The sequence below is a fragment of the Ochlerotatus camptorhynchus genome, unplaced genomic scaffold (genome assembly GCF_037179485.1).
Source record: "Ochlerotatus camptorhynchus isolate MF236.1 unplaced genomic scaffold, CSIRO-AGI_Acam_v1.1 ptg000091l, whole genome shotgun sequence".
Lineage (NCBI taxonomy): Eukaryota > Metazoa > Arthropoda > Insecta > Diptera > Culicidae > Ochlerotatus > Ochlerotatus camptorhynchus.
The window spans coordinates 223,930-241,949 of NW_027040581.1; the positions used below are offsets into that span (position 1 = coordinate 223,930).

General features: G+C 39.0%; 1 protein-coding gene across 5 annotated transcripts in view; it reads left to right on the forward strand.

Moving 5' to 3' along the window:
* Nucleotides 1-549: 549 nt before the first annotated feature.
* Nucleotides 550-18,020, forward strand: part of LOC135698609 (diacylglycerol kinase theta) — a 103,236-nt gene continuing 85,765 nt past the window's right edge. For 2 of the 5 annotated variants that reach the window (XM_065218659.1, XM_065218660.1), the window contains exon 1: nucleotides 558-1,313. In XM_065218659.1, coding sequence (XP_065074731.1) covers nucleotides 1,202-1,313 — 112 coding nt within the window. In that variant the 5' untranslated portion in view covers nucleotides 558-1,201. Of the gene's footprint in view, nucleotides 1,314-18,020 lie in introns of all 5 variants that reach the window. The other 3 variants (XM_065218656.1, XM_065218658.1, XM_065218657.1) reach the window with 3 other exon arrangements.

The window sequence follows — 18,020 nt, forward strand, 5'->3', positions numbered from 1 at the left end:
TGAGGGTAGGCGCCTGAATGGCATCCAAGCCACACACGAACGACACGCCTCGTAAAACCAACGTGTAGTCAAACTACCACAGTAGCATTTCGTTTGTCCACAATTCGATTTCTAAACGCACGATTCGATCTGTCAAATGGGCAAATAGATGCTTCAAACGAAATATGCTGTCAGACGATATTTCTTTGATGAGAAAATCGAGACTACTTTGATCATTTTTGAGTAAATATGAGTAACTCAAATTTACTCGCTGCAAATATATTTACTCGGAGTGCAGCTGTCTTGCCCCCAGGTCCAGAACCAAAAATTTCAGTACAAAGGGGCACGGAAGACCTCCTCACTACGGCACCCAACCGCAGTGGCAAAGTGCGAGCTGACTTTTGACAGGTGTGTGTACGTGCGTGTGAGTATTTGCGAGCGGGCGTGCGTCTTCTTCCTCTCTGCGAGCGTGAGTTCCTCCCACCGTGAGTGAGTGACTGAGTGAATGAGCGAGGAAAAACGATAATACACTTTTTTCCAACCCGCGAGTGTGTGACTCTGATAAAGAAGAAGTAGAGCACCCGTGAAAAGGTGTGTTGTGCGAGGATCTTTCCTACACACAACGGATGTGCTAAAAGAGTAGTTTTTAAAAAACGTTTTTCCTAGTATAATTTGTCATTTAACTGTGTTTTAAGTTCGGCTCGTTGTGCAAATCGTAAAAAAGTAACCGGATGATCGCGTTCCCGTCGGGCAGCCCGGGGGAAGATTGGAAAAAGTCGTCGGGGATATCTTTTCAGTTCGGATTTTTTTTCTCTTCGGGAAAGGTGAAGGCACAGGGGTGATTTGTTGGAAGCAAGAAAAAAGAAGCAAGAGACACACACAGAAGAGAGGGAAGAAAAGTCCAAGGGAAAAGAACTCCTGGTGATACAGGCTGTTGGTGAGAGAGAGACTCTGCCATTGGTAGTGTGGTGAAGCGACCAGTCACGAAATAGGATCAGGAGCAACGCCAACACCATTTTTCCAAGGATGACGGATTAAGAGTGGGTCAGTTTAGAAAACAGCAAAACCAGCGAAAAAAGCAGGCAAGTGATACCATGGATGATGAAGCCGTCACGAGTCATCCGCACTTGGCCGGAGTAGCGTGAGTCTCGACCAGCACCGGCGGATCCGCGGAGGCAGAGCACCACAACATCATCAGCATCACATTGCATCGCAAAACAAAATGGCGGGTGGTGAGCATTCGTTTGGAAGAAAGACATTTCACAAGCCAACCTATTGCCATCACTGCTCGGATCTGCTGTGGGGACTAATCGGACAAGGATACATCTGTGAAGGTCCGTATCGTCTCTGTTAGACAGAAAATGCAACCAGCGAAAATCCAAGCCTCCCGGCCCGGGGGAAAAATTCCTCCGCACGGCCGGAGCCCGCTTTGGTCCAGAATACGGAAAATCCCACCCGAGCCATTTTCCTGCGAATTTTCCAGGAACGTTCGAATCATCTTCTGCGGGTTCGCTTCCAGATCGCTTTCGGTAGCCAGAGTTTTCATCATTGGCCATTTTTTTGCTCTCGTTCTCGCCGTTTCCTGCCCTGCTCTCACGCTCTCAGCCGTTGCCAAGTGTTTCATATAGAGTAAAGTGAAGTGCCAGTCAGCCAAGCCAGCCAGCCAGAGCCATCATCACTCTTCTTCGAAGCCGAGGAAAACGAAAAATAATATTGATCTATACTCCCCCCGAATTCTTGTTATCTCCAATCCAGTCGGAAAAGTGAGCACCGGAGTCGCCACTCACTCACGCTCGCTCTTCCTTTTTCGCTCGGTCTCGGGAAACTCAGCAAGAGAGTGAGTGGAGCGAAACATGTACCTATCACACATTATTTTCACGCACGCACGCACGCACAGAATACACTCACTTATCAACAACAAGAAGGCAAAGAAACACACTGGTTGATGATGGACATTGGCTCTTGGCCGGGAGAAAGAGATTTGTTGGGAGGCACTGAGAGAGAGAGAGAGAGTGAAAAACGAGAGCATATGAGCAAGTATGACATTGAAAATGTTTTGCCAGAAGAAAAAAAATTCAATAATCCCGTTCAAAAGTAGTGAAAACAAATTCGAATTAGTAAATTCCAGGTAGTTGCATGTTCGGTTTAGAAAAGAAAAAAAAAATAATTTGGAACGTAGTGCAGAAACTCAAGTGGAAGGAAAGTGGCCAAGCACAGAGTGTATCTACCTACCTACCTTCCTACCTATGTAGAGGAGATCTGTTTCGAGAGGAGCTGCTCGCCAAAACCAGAAGCGCCCAAGAGTGTTTGAAGTGTGTGTAGTGGGTAATCATCGGAAAAATTAAGATTAGAAATATGGAACGAAGATGGACTGCGAATGATGGTGGTGATTTTGGATTAATTGTGATGAATGTGGTGTAGTTTTCTTCTTCTTTTTTTTTTCTTCTGTAATTAGAATCGATCAATCCAACCAAAATTGAAAACTGTGCTTGGCAAGTGTGATTATCAAGTATGGCGCGGCGACGACGACGACGACGACCACGATGAACTGTGTTGTGTAGATGATTTATGACCCGTGTCTGTTTCGCTCTCTGTGTCTGTGTAATGGATATACTAGCTCCTAGAATAGTGTTATGCATGCTCCTTAGGATTTTGATATCATTTGGATTATACACACTTAGTTGGATTACCTTTTTGCATTCTGGATTGCCGGTGGTAAGGTAGAGTACACAAACACCATTTTTATTCAGTTGATTTAGGCTTACTTTGGGGGGGGGGGGGGGCGTCATTCCCGGGCAGCAGTGTAGTGTGAAGTCTTATTTGTAGTTCAGTTCTTGATGATTCAAGTGCTTAAGTTGATGGAACGTAAATAAGCATGGGAACAATGCTTGCAATTGTTGACGAATCCTTGAAAAAGTTCCAACAAGGACCGAAACGTCGAATCACGTCAATTCAATTCAAAAACATCATTCAATATAAGTACAGTTAACCATAGGCGTGCGCAGACCTCTTCATTAGGAGGGGCCAACCAACCAATAGGGGGGGGGGGGGGGGCGTCTCATATCTCGGACGATAAAAAAGCAGCTTCGATCGACGTAAATTTTAATCAAATTAGTCGTTTTATAAATATAAGATACATTGGCTGACTATCTTGGAAAATTACACTACCTGTAATAAATATAGAATCGCTTGGAAAAGGATTGCATTGAATATGGCATCGCCTTGAAAAGTTTAGCATCCCTCAGGTTGCATTTTGTTTTAATTATTTAAATTCACCCAATCACACTAAAATATCTGAGGCGAACTGTTTGAAATTCCTTCTGATAACACTGACTTCAGAAGTGTGTTGAACCACTTCAAAAAGTACTAAATCACTTTAGAAAAGTTCGGAATCGCTTCGAAAGGTACTGATTTATTGGAGAAAGTACTGAATCACTTCATAAATGTTCGGAGTCACTTCAAAAAAGTTTGGAATCCCTTCATAAAAGTACGAAATCACTTCAGAAAAGTATGGAATCACTTCAGAAATGTTCGGAATCACTTCAGAAAGTATTGAACCACTTCGAAAAAGTCTTATGTTTCTTCAGAATTTACTGAATAGCTTAAGAAAAGTTTGGTTGAATCATTTCAGAAAAGTTTGTAATCACTTCCGCAAGTACTGAATCACTTTATAGGATTTTGGAATAACTTTGAAAAATACTGAATCACTTCGAAAAGAACTGAATCGTTTTAGGAAAGTTTGAAAGCACTTCCACAAGTACTGCATCACTTAAGAAACTTTCGGAATTACTGTTGAAAATACTGAATAATTCCATAAAATTTTGTAATCACTTCTGTAAGTACTAAACAACTTCGGAAAGAACAGAATAAAATTAGGAAAGTTGGTAAGCGCTAAATCATTCCATAAAAGTTTGTAATCACTTTCGAAAGTACTGCATCACTTTAGAAGATTTCGGAACTATTTTTGAAAATACTGAATAATGCCAGATAAAATGTAATCACTTCTATAAGCACTGAATCACTTGGGAAAGAACTGCATCGTTTTTGGAAAGATTGAAAGCGCATCCGAAACTACGGAATCACTTCAGAAAATTTCGGAATCACTTTGGAACATAATAAATCATTCTAGACAAGTTTGTAATCGCTTCCGCAAGTACTGCATCACTTCGAAAAGTACTGAATAACTACATAAAAGTTTGGAATCACTTTAGAAATAAATAAATCACTTCAGAAAACCACGAAATCACTGAATCACTTGAGAAAATGTTGGAATCACTTCGGAATTTTTTTCCGTCGATCTTGTTGTCCGTACTGAGTACCAATGTTACCGACGCCTACACCTGGACCCTACCTATCGACCCATCAACTGATAGACCGGGGACCACCGGCTCCGCGCTTCGGAAAGTTCTGAATCAATTCATAAAATTTTGAAATCAATACCGCAAGTACTGAAACACTTTGCAGAGTACTGGATAACTTTATTTAAGTTTAGAATTACTTCAGGAAGGTTCGGAACCACTGAATCACTTTAGGAAGAAATCAGAATTACTTTGGAAAGTATTGAATCAATTCATGAAAGATCGAAATCACGTTGGAATTAACTGAATCATTCCTAAATAGTTTGGAAGTAATGGATCATTTCAGCAAATGTTGGGAATCACTTCGAAAAACTCTGAATGATTCCAGAAAACTTTGGAATCCCATCTGCAAGTTCCGAATCGCTTCGGAAAGAGCTTAACCATTTTAGGAATGTTTGAAATCACTTTCAAAACTACTGATTCACTTCATAAAACTTTGGAATCACTTTGGAAAGTACTTAATCGCTTCTGCAAGTATTGGAAGATTTTGGAATCAATACCGCAAGTACTACAACGCTTTAGAAGGTTTCGGAATTACTGTTGAAAATACTGAATAATTCCAGAATAATTTATAATCACTTCCGTAAGTAGTGAATCACTTCGGAAAGAACTAAATCGTTTTAGGAAAGATTGAAAGCGCATTCGAAACTGCGGAATCACTCCAGAAAAGTTTGTAATCTCTTCCGCAAGTACTGAATCACTTTAGAAAATTACGGAATTACTTTTGAAAATACTGAATACATCCAGACAAATTTGTACTCACTTCTGTAAGTACTGAACCACTTTGGAAAGAACTGAATCGTTTTAGGAAAGTTTGAAATGGTTTCCGATACTTCGCGATCACTCCAGAAAATTTCGGAATCACTAAATAGTTCCAGAAAAGTTTGTAATGACTTCCGCAAGTACTGCATCACTTTAGAAGATTTCGGAATTACTTTGGGAAATAATAAATCACTCCAGGAAAATTTGTAATCTCTTGCACAAGTACTGCATCACTTCAGAAGATTTCGGAATTACATTTGAAAATACTGAATATCAAAAAAAGGTTGTAATCACTTCTGTAAGTACTGAATCACTTCGGAAAGAATTGAATCGTTTTAGGAAAGTTTGAAATGGCTTCCGAAACTACGGAATCACTTCAGAAAAGTTCGGAATCCCATTGAAAAATACTGAATTATTACAGAAAAGTTTGTAATCCCTTCTGCAAGTTCCAAATCACTTCGGAAAAAACATAACTATTTTAGGAAACTACTGAATAACTTCATAATATTTCGAAACCACTTTGGAAAATTCTGAATCATTCCATAAATGCTTCTAATTACTTCCGCAAGTACTGAATCATTTTGAAAAGTAGTGGATCACTTCAGAAAAGTTTTGATTCACTTCGAAAAATACTGAATCATTTCGAAAAGTATGGAATCACTTTAGAAATGTTCGGAGTCACTTCAGAAAGTATTGAACCACTTCGGAAAAGTTTGATATTGCTTCAGAATTTACTCACTAGCTTGGATAAATCACTTCAGAACAGTTTGTACTGAATCACTTTAAAAGATTTTGGAATCACTTTGAAAAATACTGAATAATTCCATAAAAGTTTGTAATCACTTCTGTTAGTACTGAACCACTTCGGAAAGAACAGAATCAAATGAGGAAAGTTGGTAAGCGCTAAATCATTCCAGAATAGTTTGTAATCACTTTTGAAAGTACTGGATCACTTTAGAAGAATCCGGAATTTCTTTTGAAAATACTGAATAATTCCACAAAAACTGGATCACTTCGGAAAGAACTGAATCGTTTTAGAAAAGGATGAAATCGCTTCCGATGCTTCGGAATCGCTCCAGAAAATTTCGAAATCACTTTGGAAAATACTGCATAGTTCTACAATAGTAAATAATCGCTTCTGCAAGTACTGCATCACTTAAGAAACTTTCTGAATTACTGTTGAAAATACTGAATAATTCCATAAAAGTTTGTAATCACTTCTGTAAGTACTGCATCACTTTAGTATTAAGTACTGCAAGAATTCAGTATTAATTTTGAAAATACTGAATAATTCCAGAATACTGTATCACTTCGGAAAAAAAATGAATCGTTTTAGGAAAGGTTAAAATCGCTTCCGATGCTTCGGAATAATTCCAGAAAATTTCTGGAACTTTTTGGAAAATACTGCATAGTTCCAGAATAGTTTGGAATCTCTTCCGCAAGTACTGCATCACTTAAGAAGATTTCGAAATTACTGTTGAATACTTCCAGACAATTTTGTAATCACTTCTGTAAGTACTGAATCACTTCGGAAAGAGCTGAATCGTTTTAAGAAAGTTTTAAATCGCTTCCGAAACTACGGAATCACTTCAGAAAATTTCAAAATCACTTTGGAAAATTATAAATCATTCCAGAATAGTTTGTAATCTCTTCCACAAGTACTGAATCACTTCGGAAAGAAGATTCAAATTAGGAAAGTTGGTAAGCGCTAAATCATTCCAGTATAGTTTGTAATTAGTTTCGAAAGTACTGCATCACTTTAGAAGAATCCAGTATTACTTTTGAAAATACTGAATAATTCCAGAAAACTGGATCACTTCAGAAAGAACTGAATTGTTTTAGAAAAGGTTGGAAATCGCTTCCGATGCTTTGGAATCACTCCAGAAGATTTCGGAATCACTTTGGAAAATACTGCTTAGTTCCAGAATCCAGATTTTGAAATTACTGAATAGAGACAATACTGAATAGTTCCAGACAATTTTGTAATCACTTCTGCAAGTACTGAATCACTTCGGAATGATCGGAATCGTGTTAGGAAAGTTAGAAATTGCTTCCGAAACTGCGGAATCACTTTAGAAAATGCCGAAATCACTTTGGAAAATAATAAATCTCTCCAGAATTGCTTGTAATCACTTCCGCAAGTACTGCATCACTTCAGAAGATTTCGGAATTACTTTTCAAGATGCTGTATAATCCAGAAACAATGTAATCACTTCTGACAGCACTGAATCACTTCGGAATGATCGGAATCGTGTTAGGAAAGTTAGAAATCGCTTCCGAAACTGCGAAATCACGCCAAAAAATTTCGAAATCACTTTGGAAAATAATAAATCATTGCAGAAAAGTTTGGAATCTCTTCCAAAAATACTGAATCACTTTAGCAGATTTCGGACTCACTTTGGAAAATAATAAATCTTTCCAGAATCGTTTGAAAGCACTTTCGACACTACAGAATCACTTCAGAAAATTTCGGGATCTTCCAAAGTGAAATTTCAGAATAGTGTGTAATATCTTCTGCAAGTACTGAATCACTTTAGAAGATTTCGGAATTACTTTTGAAAATACTGAATAATTCCATAAAAGTTTGTAATCACTTCTGTAATTACTGAATCACTTCGGAAAGAACTGAATCATTTTAGGAAGGATTGAAAGCGCATCAGAAACTGCGGAATCACTTCATAAAAATCCGGAATATCTTTGGAAAATAATACGTCTTTCCCGAATAGTTTGTTATCACTTCCGCAAGTACTGCATCACTTTAGAAGAGTTCGGAATTATTGTTGAAAATACTGAATAATTTCAGAAAAGTTTGCAATCACTTCTGTAAGTACTGAATCACTTCGGAAAGTGACTGAATCGTTTTAGGAAAGTTTGAAATCACTTCCGAAATTGCGCATGTACTGAATCACTTTCACTCTTGATTTGTGTTCCGTCGATCTTGTTTTTCGTTGAGTACCAATGCTACCGACGCCAGGGAGGCAGCTACCAACACCTGGACCTTTCCTATCGACCAACGGCTTTACTTCCCTTTCCGAAGCAAGGCGTGATCAGAGATTTTATGCCTCCCGACGGCGCCGACTGGGATTGACCACAACCCCTGTAGGCTGAAAAGCATTCACGCTTACCACTACTAGATAATAATTAAATTACTTCAAAAAAGTACGGAATCACTAAAACGCTTCAGAAAATTTATGAGTCACTTCGGAAAGTACTGATCAATTCATAAAATTATGGGATCAATGCCGCAAGTACTGACACACTTTGGAAACTACTGAATCGCTTCAGAAAGTACTGAATCAAATCATAAAAATTTGAAAACACTTCAGAATAGCTCAGAATAAGTTAAGAATGAATTGAATCAATCCAAATAGTTTGTTATCACTGAGTACTGAATCACATCGGTAATTTTTTGAGTCGCTTTTAAAAATACTGAATCATTCCAGAAATGTTTGTAATTACTTCCACAAGTACTGAATTGGAGAGTACTGGATCACGTCATAAAAGTTTTCAATCGCTCCGGATACTACTGAATCATTTCGAAAACTATGGAATCACTTTAGAAATGACCAGAGTTTCTTCAGAAAGTATTGATATGATAATTTCAGAATAGTTTGTAATCACTTCCGCAAGTACTGAATTATTTTAGAAGATTTTCTTTAGTTTTTTTTTCCGTCGATCTTGTTTTCCGTGCTGAGCACCAATGCTACCGACGTGCCAGGAAGGCAGCTCCCACACCTGGACCCTACCTATCGACCCATCAGCTCATGAACCGGGGACCAACGGCTTTACTTCCCATCCGAAGGAAGGCGTGATCAGAGATGTTATGCCTCAGAACATCCCGGCGGCGCCGACTGGGATTGAACCCAGGCCTGCTGGGGTGAGAGGCAATCACGCTTACCACTACACCACCGGCGCCGTTCATTTTAGAAGATTTCGTTCGGAATTACTTTAGAAAATACTGAATAATTCCAGAAAAATTAGTAATCTCTTCTTTAAGTACTGAATCACTTCGAAAAGTACCGAATCACTACACAAAAGTTTGTAATCACTTCAGAAAAGCACGAAATCACTGAATCACTTCAGAAAATTTTGAAATCACTAAGGAAAGTACTGAATCAATTCATACAATTTTGGGATCAATACCGCGTACTGAATCACTTTGAGAAATACTGAATCACTTCAGAAAAGTTCGAGATCTCTTCGGAAAGTACTGAATCAATTCATAAAAGTTTAGAATCACTTCAGAAAATAGTTGAAGATGCTGATTTCAAATAACAGACCAAAGTGGAAAGTTTTATATGATAGATGAGGAGATGAAAGTATAGAGTTGATAGTTCCGTTAGAGTACTGAAATCACAAGACTATCGTATCGACAAGACCCTCTCGACCATGGTGTGAATGAACTAGATTGAAGTCAATCCCGAATAGAAGCTGTTCTGGATGAAATCACGAGCCACTTGGAATTTTACTGTGAATTGGACGAGACGGAAAGATTCACGGTTCAGAGAATACTTACAGATTTTTTCGGAGCGATCCTCGAAACCGGTTAGTCGTTCTTAAATTTTTGATTGAATCGTTGTTTTACCAGTTTTATATATGACAACAAATTCTCTCACTAGATTCACTTTTGAGTAAACAAAGTATTCAACCGTGTAGTAAACCTTAGCAACGATTGGCAAAACGTCAACACTCAACAGTGATGTCATTTTATATTATATCGTTTGTGTCCTACTAGTCAAAGTGTGCCCAATCGTGCCAAAAAGTGTGCCGTGCTGTGTTTTGGCCCAGTGTGCAGAGTTGATTACCCCTTATGATGCCCACAAATCAACTGCTTGATCATACCGTAAAAGTAAGGCCTCATAGACTAGTCAGTAAAGGCACGGTATTACCAAGCCGGAGGCGGTGGGTTCGATTCCCGGTCCGGTCGAGGGAATCTTTCGGGTTGGAAATTTTCTCGACTTCCCTGGGCATAGAGCTTGCCACACAATATACAAATTCATGCATTGGTATTGGCATCGAAAGCTCTCATTTAATAACTGTGAATGTGCATTTAGGACACTAAGTTGAGAGCACGCAATAAGCTAATATGCACTAAGCAATAAGCTTGAAATGCGAATAAGAAGAAGAAAGAAGAAGAAAGAAGAAGTCATACCGTAAAATTATCAATCTCTTAAACAATTGATAACTATTTGAATTGACGATTGGCTGAAAAACAATCTTCTGCAAAGTTGGAGCTGAGAAAATTTCCCATAAGAATAACCATAGAATATTCAAACAAAGCAATATGGTAAATGGCTAGAAGACAATGAACAAAATGTATGGATTTCCCATAGTAATGTTAAATGGATTGTGCCAAGTCAGTTTCTTACCAAATGAGTTCAAACTTTCGGATGTTAATGAGGACCTGATTTGCAACCGTTTGAACATTTTCGAGCGAAAATTTCAAAGTTTGCATCACTTTAATGGTAACTAGGCCGAATGTCAGGCCTTAAAATGAGAACAACCAGCAAATAAGGCTATTCCATATTGAACTCAAATCGCCTCAAATTATTCCGTCTCATGTCAGGAAGAAGAAAAAGAAGAATAATAAGTAGAAGAAAATTACTATAGAAACACTTAGTCAAAGTAAACTATCAGCCAGTCAAATAGATTGGTGTAAGAAAAGAAGGGAACACAATTTGAATGCAAAAATCACGCAAACAGTAAAACTGCAGTAAACGAAAGAATTGCTCATCTCAAGGAAAAATCCTGAAAAATGTTGCATTTTGATTCCTCTCCAAATTGCCAAAACCAACCCTTAGAAAATGCAGAGGACGTATAACATTTTTTCATCACCGAAAAAAAATCTAAGTCACATAGATTGGTGTGAGAACATAACGAGCTGCTGTTGAAAGAAGGAAAATGAGTGCGATGGCATATTTTATTCGTGATGCCAAAACTCACAAAAACAGTAAAACTCAAAAGAACTGCTCATGTTTGAAAGAAGGGAAAATACTTTAAAACATTGCCATTTAGTTGCTTGCCACACTTGAATCTTTCACATTTCAGGGGATTCCTGGAAGACCAAAAAATGCCGTCCGAGCTCTTTCAAAAAGTTTTCCTAGTTCCAATAGGCTGGACAAATATCTAAGTGTTGACAATCTTGTTAATTGCTTTGTACAGGCTCAATCGAACAAACTTTACTGAGCCGAGTTGTCATTTTCATTATACAGCCATTCCATAGCAAAACGATATAGTGGTTCTAAGAATTTCGTAAAAAAATTGGTTGTTTTGTTCCTTATCGCAACATATTAAGCCCGTATTTTTTTTAATTTGGTCATCAGGGTGGTCCAAAAAATCGTTATCAAATTTTGAGTTTTCGCTCAATACTCCTATGCGACTAGACTACCATGCGTCTCCATTGATTTATAGCGACTGTAACATGGTCATGACGCATGGTCATTCATGGTACATTCATTTGCCTCTAACTTTTCTGATCAACAGAATTCGGTAAAATTGTATGGTATTAATTTGGTGGGATTTTATTTTAGCTACATCTTTTTTAAATAACTCAAATCAGTATCTAATTTGCATGATGGACCAGAGCGAACAGGACCCACCATTGTAATTAACATTCACTGAAAAATAATAACAAGCCCTGCCCTGTAGTTCATCATGCATAAGAGGTACAGATTTGAGTTATTGGCAAAAGTTTGAGCTAATATAAAACTCTGTAAAAGCTACAAACATCATTTTACGGAATTTTGTTTAAGGAAAAAGTTAGTGGCAAATGAATGTAAATGAATGCACGAAATGAATGTAAATGATTTACCATGCCTGCGCATGGTAGTCTAGTCACAAAAACACATCGTTGTTTTTTTTTTTATATGCTTAAATTTTCAACAAAAAATATTTAAAAAAACATATTGCTTCCTCTGTACCGACCATGAAAACCATGAAAAAACAAACTTGCCCCTATTTTCAGATTATTCATCGTAAATTTTCAGTAAAGCAGCTTCCCTTCAATCATCAGGGCAAATCAATGGTGCAAATTTAACACCAGAAATTATTATTAAAGTATGTTTCTCTATTCAGCAGACAGAAAGATGCAAATTTAAGACCAAAAATTTTCCGAAAAGCTTGCCCATCCGTTCATTGTTGTGGTGCAGATTTTCCGCCAGATATTTTCAATATAGCTTAATTTTAAATAAAGCTTGTGCCTTAATTTACCAGACCAGTGCAAGATTTCCACCAGAAATTTTCTGTTCATTTCATTTATCAGAGCGATGCAAATTTTGCACCAGAATTTTTCAATAAATCATGCTCCTCCATTCATCAGAACGGTGCACCAAAAATTCCCAGTGAAGTTTGTTTCACCATGCACCTTTGTGGGTCAATTTTCAGGCTTTACCTTTTCATGCACCATAATGGTGCAAATTTTCCACCATAAATTTTCAATGAAGCTTACATTCATCAGAACGATGCAAATTATGCACCAGAAAAATGAATAAACCTTGCTTCTACATTCACATGTTGCGAACTTTCCACCAGAAATTTTAAGTTAAATGCCCAGACAACCAGAAATCGTATAACAATGTACACATAGTATCGTAAATTGCTACAGTTTAAGTCAAAATCGCATATAAGAATGGCATACCTCGCATTATGGTTAAGTTAAATCGTATAGAATGCAAATTTCCGACCTATATGCGATGACTCATTTTTCCGTCGTACTCTATCCCAAATTAAATCGGATTACATCGTAAGACTTTTCAAAATGAATTTGTTATTACAGATTAAATCGTGTATGATGTTAAATCAACTCGTTTAAAATTAATTTAAAATATGCACGTATATGGCCTCCACTTTTGTACGTATAAGCCATTTATTTGCATTCTATACGAATTGTTCGTTTGTATATATGTTTGTATATCACGAAAACAACTTTGAATATACGTGCATTCTGGTTGTCTGGGTGTGCAGCTCCAGATTTTTAGCGTGATTCAATTAATTCATCACGATTAGTCATTCATTTTGATTAGTCCCTCCATGTTATTCAGTTTGATTAGTCTCTCCATGCTGCACCACCTTGATGATATTTTTACACCAGCACTGCACTGCTGGATAACTGTCATTGAAGTTGTTCACAACATTACGTGCTGTTTGACTGTATATTCAGGACCATCCTTTCATTGAATATACCAGAGGAACTCAGACCAGCAGTTTACTTATAGATTTAAATACGTTTACTTATAAATGTAAATACGTTAAATTTAGGTTCTAGAGTGGGCTCAAAAGAAAGAGGCAGTTATTGATATACAGTCATACCTCGATATAAAGCAACCTCGATATAACGTAACTCGATATATTGTAACTTCCACCTCGATATAACGTAACTTTTTTTTTAAGTCTAAAAATTGAAAAATATCAACTCACAATCGATTATTAACGTTACAAATGCATTTTAAGTTATTTTATACATAGTATTATTGAATTTTTCATATTACGCTGGGTTGAATAAACATTTTTGTTTGCTTTATTATAGAGACTTTCAGCCTGTAACTGGTTCGTCTCTTTGAAGGATTGGGCCTCCTGAGGGGGCCCCGGAGAGAGGAAATAAATAAATTACATAGTGTTTGTTACAGAGTTTAAGTATTTTAGAGTTCTGTGTCGATTGTTTTAACAGTAAGGAAGGTAAACGAAGTTTTGGTTAATTTCCGAGAGAGAGAGAGTCAATGTCCGTAGCCTGCGGGGTTGTCATCGTTGTTCTTCCGTTTGACATGTCATTTAGAGAGCTGGTGTTGTCCAAGTGCCGTCGTTCGTCATTGTTCGTTGCGGGGTTCTACGTATATTGATAATAGCCTGTGTCTTTAAGGAAGTCGAGAAGTGATCTTTCCCTGTCTGGGTCATTGGATAATGCGTCTCTGATGCTGAGACCGATACCGTATTGGTCTCGGAGGTTTTGATGTGCAGGGTAATTTATTATGAGATGCTCAACTGACATTTTGGTTGAGCACCCCATACATTGTTTGTGGAATCCATCACGGGATCCGAGATCGTGTGAGAATCTGGTGTAGCCGCAGCGTAATCTGGACAGTACTCTCTGGTCCATCCAATTTTTGGTGTTGGACCAGCATTTCGTATCTCCTTTTATTTTGCGTAAGAAAGGGTCTCGGGTATTAGCCCATTCCTTGTCCCATGCCGAAGCGATGATCGTTTTGATCCAGATTCTTAAATCCGCTGTAGGGACTTCCGGTTCCACTGGGGTTTTCGATCTGCCGATCGCTGCCAGCTTGTCCGCAGCCTCGTTTTCACTGATATTGCAGTGGCTGGGAACCCAGGCATATACAGTGTTACTGTTCGAAGCCATTCTGATTGCTTGCACCAACGGGTGTCGGTTCTTCGGACTCTCAAGGACCTTCAGCACTCTGGCCGAATCGGTAATGATGGTCTTCCAGGAAAAACTGGACTCCGTAACGGCTGAGAAGATGGCAGCTGCCTCAGCCGAGAGGATCGATGTAGGCTTAGGAAGGCCTCTGCTGGTATCTAGGTTGGGGCCGAATATGCCATAGCCGACTTCTTGAATAAACATCATTTTTATCCTAGAGAGAGAAGCCAGCTTAATGACGGATGGTTTGTTTTCTTTGTCTTCTTTTTTTCTCCCCTACCCAATCGTGTTGTTGGTTTTGCGAAGGCAAGCCTGGGCCCGCACGAAAAAAGTTGTTTTCAAAAGGATGATAGCCCCATTTCTAATGTTCGGCCTAGTTTGCAGTGACAGTTCATGACTATTTGCATGATCGATAGCAAAGCTGTCTCTTCTCTCTCAGATTTTTATTATTTCAGGCATGGGAGGCATGCAACGAAAAGTTTATAAATGGAGAAATAAACCATTACATACTGGGAAATATTTCATTCGACGGAGAAAACATCCAGTAATTTTGACGTAGGACTACGTCTGTGATCTCTATATGGGGGTACACTTTGTGAAAACCCAAAATGGAATATGTAACAAAATTATGAAAGATTTTGAACAGTTATAACTCTGTCCATATCGGATGGATTTTAATTCTAAACAAGCCAATCGATTGGAAAGTCATCTACAAATCAGTTAAAATGAACACTTAATCAATTGTCAATAGGTCACTATGTGCAACTGTTGCTATCATAATTTAAATTATCACCGATTGCCTGCGAAAAGCGCTTTTCCTAACACAGATTTAAAAATTGATTTCACTCCGGTCTTGCCAAACGGTGTTTATTCAATCACTGCGTATGGTGAGTGGTGGTGTCCGATCGTCATTAGCAGCAGCATTGCTTTCGGCGCTTGGCGTTCTCCAGTACATAATGAAAGCCTGCCGATTCAGCCTTCGATTCTACGAAGAAAGAGGACGAAGCCGCACCGCTACTGATCGGATTCAGTTGCGCGTCGTGCGCCGCAGTGGGCCATCTATTCCAAGTGCATCGCTCTCGTTCCAAACAACATACAGCTCGCCAGCTTTATCTGTATTGAACACCCTAATAGCACAAACGAAGTGACAGACGACTAACTGGCGAAGAAATCAATTAAAATTATGTGGTTCGCTGTAATAAAATTTTCTTAGAAGCTTGTGCCATCAGCCACCAGATGGGCTAGTATTTTTGTTTTGATTTGAACATAGTTGATTTTGTGTGCAATATGAGTTTTGACAGTGTGCAAAGAGTGTATCATTTTGTCATTTTTTTTTTATGCATTTCAGTTTAGAGTAGAGTGAAAGAGATAGAACCAAAACATTCTAGTACATTTAGTGTTGCCATGTGGTACAATCCATTAGTAGTGTTGCCATGTGGTACAATCTAGTAATAGAGGTGTTGCCATGTGGTACACTGAAAAATTGCAATAGCAGGTACGTCACCAAAGTTTTCGAGCCGCTCCGTCTGTCACTTCGTTTGTGCTAATAGTAGAACAGCATTACTCAACCATTACGACAAAACTTTCCTTTTCAGGACCACCATACATTTGTTAAATAGTTTTTTTCTGGACATTTCTCAAGGTCATTAATCGGATATCAGTTCCCATAAGTTTCAATCTAACATACCATGTATTTTTAAGACAACCCACAATTACAAAAACCAAAGTTGGTCGTGGCATGAAAGTGGTTTGATTTTGATCCAGAGATGATGGATTTTAATTCGTGGAAATTTTTCAACAAATGAGAATAAGACTATCAATTTACAAAAGGTCACTATTGAAAATTGCACGAATGTGCAACTGTTGCGATGGCGATCAAAATTACCACCGATTGCCTGCAAAAAGCGAACACAGATTTAAAAATCGAATTCCCTTCTGCCTCGCCGAACGGTGTTTACTCAATCACCGTGCGTGATGAATGGTGGTGTCCGATCGTCATTAGCAGCAGCAGTGCTTTCGGTGCGTGGCGTTTTCCAGTACATAATGAAAGGCTGCCCACAAGAGCCCTGGATTCACCGAAGAAAGAGGAAGAAGCCGCACCGCTACTGAATGAATTCAGTTGCGCGTCGTGAGCCGCTGTGGGCCATCTATGCCAAGTGCATCAACCTCGTTCCATACAACATACAGCTCGTCAGCTTCATCAGTGTTGAACACCCTAATAGTAGCTCAGCATTACTCAATAATCACGACAAAACGGTCCTTTTCTGGACCACCATAAATTTCTTAAAAATCTCCTTCTGCAGTTAACAAATAACATTTTTCATATAAGACCACAGAATTTTGTGGAAATAACGACATGGTGATCGGGGGCTCGCTCTTCCCCCATCGGCCAGTGAACAAAGTCACGTGGGTTTCCCGTGAAGAACATACCGAAAATCAGATCGACCACATCTGCATCAGCCGAAAATGGAGACGGAGCCTTCTTGATGTCCGGAATAAACGCAGCGCCGACATCGCGTCTGACCATCACCTTCTAATCGGTGAAATCCGCCTACGCATGGCTCGGATCCAGCGACGGGAGGAGAGACTCGGGCGACGGTTCAACACACGCCGACTTGAAGATCGAGCGGTAAAAAGGTCTTTTGTTGAAGAACTTGAGACTCGAGCTGCGGACGTTCCAGAACAATCGACGGCCATCAAGAATACCTTTATAGAAACAAGCGAGAACAACTTGGGTGAGCTGTGCACCCAGAGGAAAGAGTGGATCACAGATGAAACCTGGCGGAAGATTGAGGAGCGTAGAGAAGCAAAAGCCACGATAGTGCGGGCGAGAACCAGAGGAGCCAAGAACGAAGCCCGTCAACAGTACTCGGCTCTAGAGAAGGAAGTCAAGCGCTCTTGCATACGGGACAAGCGAGCCTGGGTGAACTCCCTGGCAGACGAAGGGGAGAAAGCCGCAAACACTGGCGAAATACGCCCCCTCTACGATATCTCACGACGCCTGAGTGGGGCAAGGATGAACCCGAGAATGCCAGTGAAGGACACGACTGGACAATTGCTTACCGACCCCACGCACTCATTTTGACGTAGAACTACGTCTTTGTCGACTATACTGGGGTGCAAATCAAAAAATATGTGTGGTGAAGGAGTGTTAGGTTTTTAACGCTTGTAACTTTGGCATTTATAGATGAAATTAAAATCCAAATACGCCAATCGATAGGATATTACATTACAAACAAACATTTTTTCAATTTTGCTTTAATTAAACTTTTGAAAATGTACAAATGATAATTTTATCACTGTTTTCATGAAATAAGCCTTTTTCCCAAACCCAGTTATCATAAACGAATACCCCTTGGTTGCACATCATTCTGCTTGAACCTGAAAAGATACAAATCAGCTCTGCTCTCCTGCTTCTGCTCATTAACGCTTCGGACGGTCAGTGGCACGGTGTGTCCACCACAATGAGGAATGAGACTTGAAAAAACGTGCATGTAAAACCCCCTCCCCCTTAACATAATCCGAAAAAGACATGGACTTTGACGATCACTTTT